General features: G+C 49.3%; 1 protein-coding gene across 1 annotated transcript; it reads right to left on the bottom strand.

The window, feature by feature from the left end:
- Positions 1–2,329: 2,329 nt before the first annotated feature.
- Positions 2,330–7,517, bottom strand: BOD1 (biorientation of chromosomes in cell division 1). The gene is made up of 4 exons (XM_036392034.2): positions 7,326–7,517; positions 6,161–6,285; positions 4,265–4,465; positions 2,330–3,143 (listed from the first exon to the last, which is right to left on the bottom strand). The coding sequence occupies exons 1-3, from the start codon at positions 7,515–7,517 to the stop codon at positions 4,267–4,269; spliced, it is 516 nt and encodes a 171-aa protein (XP_036247927.1). The 3' UTR covers positions 2,330–3,143; positions 4,265–4,266.
- Between the last annotated feature and the right edge of the window lie 817 nt (positions 7,518–8,334).

Here is an 8,334-nt window from a genome sequence, read left to right as displayed (position 1 = left end):
CAGATTTGGGTAGGCCAGGATTTACAGCTTCACATCCTAAAGCTGGGATTTTGTCCCTGATCACTGGGGCTGTTCCCTTCTCTCCCCTAATCCTGGTATTTGTTCCTATTGCTAAACCTGTTGAGAAATGTCAGTATTTGCTGTGTGATTTGCACTGGCCAGGCACAGCCAGAGCTCATGGAAACCCTTTGGGGAAGCTGTGTCCACACCTTGCTGGGCTGATTCACTCAGGAGGCAGCAGGAGAACCCCGGCTCTGCTCGGGATTTGCAGGGAGGAATTGAGAAATGAAGCGAGAGCTGATCTCCCTCTTACGGCCGAATTCTGAACAGCTGCGCTTGGGGAGGGAGGGAAGGAGCAGGAATTCCTGCCCTGGGGATGTGAGAGACCCCAGTGCTCCCAGCCAAACCCAGCTCTCTTCAGGGAAACTGCTAAAATATGTTCTGCACTGCAGTATAAACCACAAGATATCTGTGAAAGAGTTAAACTGAACCCAGAGCTGGGCAAATATATAATTATGGAATTTTAGAATGGCTTGGGCTGGAAGGGACCTTAAAGGTGACACAGGTGATGGCAGTTTGGTTCTGCTCCTTCTGGCCGAGTCTGCTTGAGTCTGTGACCCACTCAAAAACTGTCTTTGTTTGAGGAACCCAGAATCCACTCAGGTGGAACTGTGACCTTGATAAGGTGATCAGCAGCTGTGGGTTCTGCCTGGCTCTGTTGCTAACCTGCTCCAGGTTTCACTGAAAAGCATCTCTGGAGTTATGGCAGAACAGTTATACAGCAAGTGCCACAGGAATCATCCCTTTATTTTATGTAAGATTCGCAGAAGAAGTTAAAAAAAATCAGAAAATGCTTATGAATTTAAAGGAAGAATCAGTTTTACTTAAAAAGTATGTTAATAATTTAACTCCTGTTCAGTACTTGGAATTAAGTTTATCTTGGGCTGAAATATGTTTGTAAAAATGGATTGCTTTGTGTGTGTTTGATTTGTATTACATGGAATAATGGGGGAAGGGCAATGGAATTCTGCTGTTCAGGTTTTCTAACAGGACAGCATTTGGGACACAAAGAGGTCAGAGCTGCTGTATGGCTGCAGGGTTTGATGGAAGAAGGGCACAGAGAGAGGGGGAAAATAAGGAATGTTCTGCTGGGATTCTTGTGCAAACATCTCAGTTCAACGTCAGCTTCCAATTCCTTGAATCAAATTCCTTGAATCCTTCCTCCCCAAACTCCTCAGGCTGTGTTTAACACACCCAGCACAGCAAAACCTGGCTCATTCCCCAGCTTTAGTCCAACATCCTCCTGCAGGGACAATTCCACTTCTGCACTGGTTACAGCTTTGTTCTTTTGTTCTGCTGTGGAGATTTCTCTTTCATCACTGAGGTTTGAAGGCTGGAATCCTGATTCTGGCTGTGTGACTGGCAGGATTTCATCAAAGGGCACTGCACAAGTCCTTCATCATAAGGACTTGGTGGCCTTTGTCACTGTCCTATTGTGGCAGGGCTGCTTCCAAGGCTCTGATGCAAAGCAAGGACTTGAGAACCCCAATATTAAAGTCTGTGATCCCAAAGTGGCTGCCCCAACTCTTTAGGTGCTTCTGTTGTCATCTGAAGGTTCCACAGCCACAGGGGCTGTGCACAGGCTGGGCCCCACCAAAGGCACAGCAGTGGCAGAGCTCTGGGTTAACACAGGGAGAACAATGGAAAAGCCTTTTAAAAACGACCCTGGCTGAGTCTATTCTCCTTCACTCATCTCTTAAAGCAGCTGTCAGGTAGGAAATGTTCAGGTTACCCCCTCACTGCAGTAAATCCAGCTTGACTTGCTACAAAAAACCCCTGAGTTCCTGTCCCTGCTCTCTGACTGCTCCTGCTGTCATCCAGAATGTGCCTAAGCACAGTCAGAATCCTTTTCACTGCTCTTTCTAAACTCTTGAACAATTTTTTTCCTCTGAGTAAATGTTTCAGTTCCAAAGAAGTGATTGAGAACCCTACTAGGAGGTAAAAGGTTCTTTTCTGTCAAGAGCTGCCCTTAAGGCCCTAAGGGAAAACATTTATTACACATTTGGAGCAATGTTTAACCCCCAAACCAACATCCAGGAGAGAACCCTTTACTCACACAATCCTCACAATATTTTACATTTTTTTGAGACATCTTTTGTGGAAAGGATACTAAAATAATTTTATTTAACAAGCCCAGATTATTAAACCTGGATTAACCCGTAAAATGTGTAAGGTCACACTTTCCTTAGGGTTCCAGCCATCAGGACTCCTGGATTTCTTTAAATAGTTTCTCCTTTAAAAAACTGCTGCAGAAGCCAAGCCTCAGAGATGCTTTTTGAGGTGTTTTATTGCAAAAAGGTGTGGACATTTGCTGGCAGAACAGGTTATCACATTCTCCATTTGACTGTCATCCAGAGGACACTGCATGCATTCAAGCTGAAAGCATAGGACAGTTTCCACCAGGCACCTGAGAAAGAAAAGTCTTCCAAGCAGAAAAAGACAAATTTCCACCTGATCCCCTACTCTGGAGTGCCTTTTGCTCCCCAGAGTTCCCTGGGAAACAGGAGTGCCATCAGCTACAGGCACAGCCAACTGTAAACGTGTTCCTGTGTCCAATTGATCTGGATAATGGATCCTGAGGCTTCAGCTCCAGTTTTGAACAGGACATTCCTTTCCCAAAGCAGGCAGTGCAGTGAGTTCCACCTGTCCTGGCACCTGCTGCTCCCTGTAACCCAGCAGAGGCACACAAGGCTTCTAGCAAAGCAAATCTGACAGCTCTACTTGGTCCCCAAAAAACACCCCACCTCCAAACCCTCCTTCCTTTCTTTGTGCTCCTTGTAGCACCTCTTCCCCCCTCCCTCCAGACTGCAGACAATTCCCCTTTCTTTTCCCTTCCCACCCCCTTGCCCAAAGGCATGACTAATGAATACATGCTGCAGTTCACAGCAAAAAATCTCTCCACACTTGGGCTGTCCCTCCACAGGCAGAACACCAGGTGCACCTGAATTTCCCCATTTCAGTGCCTATTTCCCACAGGCCTAATAAAGGTTAATCATCTTTGGCAGACAGCAACCCTGCACCAAAGGGAACAAGGAATCCATTGCCAGTCTAACAGGGCATGTTGCAACTGCAGCAGGATCTCCCTGTAAGGGAAAAAAAAAAAAAAGAGATTTTAGAGGATGTAAAAGCACCTTCACAAGTCAGTGCATTAGGAGAGATTAGGATATATTATTAACTGTGGGTTATAATGGACTTTTAAACTACTTGAACCAGGCAAATGCAAAAATTCAAGGCATTAAAGCTGCAAGTCACAAGCAAATAACTCAGGGTGAAAGTACAGCCACTTAAACCCCTGTGCTGGTTGCTCTGATAATTCCAAGCATTAGAACAGCCACTCTAGGTTCATATTCCTCCTAAATAAATCAGCTGTAGATTGTATGGAGCATTTTTGCTCTCAGAAAGCCCTGGCAGATGGAACAACTGACAATTAACTTCCTTTCATGCAGCATGGCTTTAAGTCCCCCAGCAAAGCTGCAGACTGAAATTTCCCACCAAGGCAGTGGTTCCTCAATATCCAAATCAACCTTTGCAACCTTAGCACAAGGTGTGCCCATCCTTGCTAAGGCAGAGGAGCAGTCATGGCCCCCTGAGTTATTTTAATCACAAAAGCCAGAACGAACTTGTTTGCCACAAAGGCACTCTCAGTCCTTGCAGCTGGAAGAGTCAGGTTCTTCTGTTTAAATCAGTTTTTGAGTGAACAGTTTTTCACTCCCAGAGATGTTCCCCTTACTCCAGCAGGACTATTTTGGTCAGTGACAATTCAACACTCCAGTGTTTGTTCTGAAGCAGAGATACCCAAAACTTTCAATGCTAAGCCACAATAACTTGTCACCACTCTAGTCCCACTGTGTTTCAGTACATGATATATATTTTTTTTTTCCATTTGATACAGTTCTGAAGTCAATCCAGCCGCTTCCATGCTGCTGGATATGCTTTTTTTTCTTTTTTGGAATAAAAGGCATTTTGGGCTGATCCAAACCCAGCTCTGGCAGAGTGCACAGTGTTCCTTGATAGCTGATTTACATCACCCTTATGTCTTAGCCCCAGCTATTTTTAGAGGCACTGGAGTGGCAGAGGCTGTGTGACAATGACAACAGGCTGCTGATCAAAGTGCCCCCCCTGCCAAGCCCTGCTCTATCTTGCACTGTACAAACACAGAGATGAGGCACAAGGAATGTCAGCACTAAGTGCAGAGATACCAGACCTTTAGGAGGCATCCTGAGATGGAGCAGGAGGATCCTTATTCTCAGGCTCTGGAGGAGGAGCTGGCACATTTTCCTCTTTCTTTTGTGCAGCCAAAAATTCATGAATCGCCCTCTCTATCTGAGGCCTGAAGATGTGGTTTAGTTTTGGATCCACCACCTGAGAAATAATTCTGTCCACTCCAGCTTCCAGCATTCCTGACCTTGAACAAAGACAAAGAAGTCATTCAGCTCCTCTGAAAAACTCCCCAATCTCCTCCAGAAACTCTCCAGAGCCCTCCTGTCAACTGCAATTAGCATTAACATGGTGAGAACTGCAGCCTACTCAGGAGATCCTTAACAGGGACTTGTTTCACTCACCTATTTCTCTCCCTGCTTCCTACAGAATTAACAACTCACATCTGCTCTCCCAGGTACTTAAATGACACCTTGGCCAAGAGCCACTTTTAACAGAGCTCCTGTGGAAACCAGGTCAACATGAAAGCAAACAAACACATTTTGGCCCAAGAAGAGAAATAAGCCATTCTGAGGAGGAGGGCAGGTGAGAGCAAAGGCTTTTTTTTGGCTGAGTGGAGGGAGAAGAGCCCTGCCCCCTCAGAACAGGACTGTCACTTGCTCCTTGTCACAGTCCAGACAGATGGAAATGAATTATAAAAGGGTATGAATTCTAAAAACAAGGCAGTGAGCACACAGCAGAGGCTCTGGGCTGAGCAGCAGGAGCTGAAGTGCCAGGGCCCTGGATGGTGGGGCACTGGCTGTCTGGGAGGGTTAAGTCATGTCTGCAGGGAGCAGAGACAGGAAATGGAGATGTTCATGGCACTGGGAGAGGAGCCTCAGCATGGTGAGGCTGTGAAGGAGGCAGAGACAGGGCACCCTGTGCCACCTGCAGGTAACAGAGCCTGGGTGGGCAGGACAGACAGCTGGACACCCCCAGGGCTCAGCCCTGCCCCTCCAGGAGCGACAGGGACTGTTCAGACTGCCCAGGACCGGGGCTGTTCTTCACAACATTTTGTGTGCAGTACCTCATCCTCCTCTCCCTGATTAAATCTCAGCAGTTCTGGGAAGCAATGTGAACTGTCAGTCACAGAATGGTTTGGGCTGGAAGGGACCTTAAATCTCATCCCATTTCACCCCATGACATGGCAGGGACATCTTCCCCTGTTCCAGGCTGCTCCCAGCCCTGTCCAGCCTGGCCTGGGGCGCTGTAAGGGATCCAGGGGCAGCCCCAGCTGCTCTGGGCACCTGTGCCAGGGCCTGCCCACCCTCACAGGGAGGATTTATTCCCAATATCTACTGCAACCCTGCTCTCTCAGTTGAAGCCATTCCCTCTTGTCCTGTCTCTCTAGAGGCCCTTTTAAAATTCTCTCCCTATCTTGTTGGCCTGTGAGGCCACACTGAGGTCACCCCAAAGCTTCTCCTCTCCATCTGTCCAATGCCAGCTCTCCCAGCCTTTCCTCCCAGCAGAGCTGCTCCAGCCCTCTGCCCATCCTGGTGGTCCCCAGTGGAGAGTCTGAAACAGCTGGACAGGAACTGGTGCAGAGATTGCTGTGACAGGGGCTGGAGTCTGCACACAAACCTTTGGCATCCTCAGGACTCTTTCTTTAAAGAATCTTTAAGGGCTCTTCTCTTTCCTGAAAGTTAAGATCAAGGTCACCCAGTTCAGCACAGCAGCAATAATTTGGACAGGAAATATAAATATTTCCCCAGTCAAACCCACCCATTTCAGGCAGAGCAATAATGTGCATTTTGGGAAGAGCTCAGCCTGCACCAACTCTCACAATGAAACTCAGGGAGGATAATGAAGTGCTGTGAAAACCTGAATTCTGCCAGTTCTGCCTTGCCTGAGGTGGTTTATGGTTTATAAATCCCACTTGTTGTGCAGGCTGCTGCTCACTCACTGGATCACACTCTGCCTCAGCCCGTTCCGTAGCTGGTTCTTGTTCATGGCTGGGTTCCATTCCTGCTTGTCCAGGTGGGTCGAGACAAAGTTGTCAACTTTCTGCCTCAGGTTCTGATAGGCTGGCTAAAAGAAATAAAAATAAACCCAGTTCAACAGCTCAAATAGCTCCCAACAACCCCCTGCCAGAGCCCTGCACAGTGCAGCTATTGTCACACACAGACTGCCCTGCTGTCTGTGTGTCCCTCCTTTCACTCCCTGAACAAAGATAATCCTGTTTTCCCTCAGAACACAACTGGAAATTGCACAGAACTCTCAGTGTTGTAATAATTCAAGCAGCTGGGTAGATTTGGGCTGAAATTGTAGTGAAATGCAAACTGTGCAGACAGAGGTTGTTTAAGCAGAGTTTTTGTTGTCTGGAAAGCCTCCACCCCAGAATTCCTAGGAAAGTGGCTGAGCAATGCTGCCACTAAACAAACACTTGAATTATTTGCTTCTGTGGCAGTAGCAGAGAATAAAAATATAAAATTATAATTATAAAGATAATTATAATTATTTTAGTTTTATCAGATGAAATGTACTTCCATTGAACAGAAACTTAATTAGTAAATCCATATAAATGCTCAGGACCATGCACATCCTGGATGCAAGGGAAGGACAAGAGGGAAACAGGGATATTTCAGAGTTTGATCTGTCTGCTCTGGGTGAGGATCCCAGGACAGGGCTCCTGCTGGAAACATAAAAAGTTTTGGAAAAGCAAAATTCAACAAAAAGCGTTGAATTTTGACAGTCACTGAGAACAATCCAACTTGACACTGAGAGCCCAATTCAATACTGGCAACAAATGATGAGGAGTTCATTGTGGCTGAGAAAAAAATTAATGTCAAACAGTCTGGGGTGATCTACTCAAAAAACAAAGGTTAAAGGTTCGGTTTGGGACTATGGAGACGTTTGAGAACATGGGAATTTTTGAAATACAGGCTGGGAGTAGCACTGTTCCTATGGGAAGGCGTTTTCCCAGGAAAGCCTGGGCTGAGACGAAAGGCTGAGGCTGTTCTGTTCCCGTTCTGTGCCCGGGGTGTGGAGGTGGCCGCGGGGATCCCCCGGGAGCGGCCCCAGCGCGGCGGGAGCGGGCAGGGCCTGGGCTCGCTGCCCGGCCCCGGTACCTTGGTGTCCACGTCGGCCAGGCAGTCGCGGCGGAAGCCGTCGAAGAGGCCGCGGCTCTTGAGCTGCTCCACGATGATGGCGATGAGCTGCGGGTCCCCGGGCGGCAGCGAGCAGGGGTCGGTGGGGCCGGGCCCCGCGGCCCCCGCGCCGCCGCCCGCGCCCGCCGCGGCCCCGCCGCCGCTCTCCGACATGGCCCGCGGCCTCCGCGCCGGCGCGCGCCGATGGTGTCACCGCGCCGCGCTGCATCATGGGCAGGCGAGTTCTCCCCAACAGTGATGCTATACGCTGGGTAATCTCTTAGAACTACAAATCCCAGCGTGAAGCGCGGCGCGGCTCAGGGAAGTGGCGGAAAGGCGGTCGCGTTGCTGTCGCGGTGTATATTGGGAGTTGTAGTTCACCGGACGGTGAGGACCCTCCCCACATGCGCCGGCAGCTGTGAGGGGATGGCGGTGCTGGGATCACTCGGCCGGGGCGGTCACAGGGCTCCCCGTGTCCCTCCGGAACGGGCTCAGCCGGGCAGAGGGCCCGGGTGTTCCTCAGCATGGCCCGGGTGCCCCAGGTCTGCAGCTGGATGCTCAGGGATCCCCCTGCCATGATAATAGCGAGATTGTAACTTGCGTGTGCTCTCCTGTGCCGTAGTGAGCGCGGAGATGATGTAAATTGCGAATAATATACTTCAATTTGTGTGGGATCGTGCTGTGTTTCTATCGGGATCCTGAGACCCGGCTGCCCTCAGCAGGGGCTGTGTGTGCTGACACGGGTTGCTCCCGGGAGCTGCCGGGCACGAACCTCACATGCTGGGCTCGCTCCCTGCCCGGTGATGGGGTATGCAATAATGAGGATATTCCCATCCCAATGGGATATTCCCATCCCAATTCAGGAGGACAAGCTGTGCAGGAATGTAACCACAGAACCCCAGAACAGCTGAGTGACCTCAGGGGATCATCCACCCCTGGGGATCATGCCACCCCTGCCATGACAGGGACACCTTCCACTGTCCCAGGTGGC

This window comes from Molothrus ater, chromosome 15, assembly GCF_012460135.2.
Source record: "Molothrus ater isolate BHLD 08-10-18 breed brown headed cowbird chromosome 15, BPBGC_Mater_1.1, whole genome shotgun sequence".
Lineage (NCBI taxonomy): Eukaryota > Metazoa > Chordata > Aves > Passeriformes > Icteridae > Molothrus > Molothrus ater.
Note: the sequence above shows the minus strand (reverse complement) of the source record. Positions and strands in the feature narration are given on the sequence as shown.

Bases quoted from the DNA above. Each gene is read 5' to 3' on its own strand.
- BOD1 (XM_036392034.2), bottom strand. From the start codon at position 7,517: ATGTCGGAGAGCGGCGGCGGGGCCGCGGCGGGCGCGGGCGGCGGCGCG. The intron at 6,286-7,325 runs GTACCGGGGCCG...TATTTCTTTTAG, and splicing joins TGGCCGACGTGGACACCAAG to CCAGCCTATCAGAACCTGAG. The intron at 4,466-6,160 runs GTGAGTGAGCAG...TCTTTGTTCAAG, and splicing joins CTGAGGCAGAGTGTGATCCA to GTCAGGAATGCTGGAAGCTG.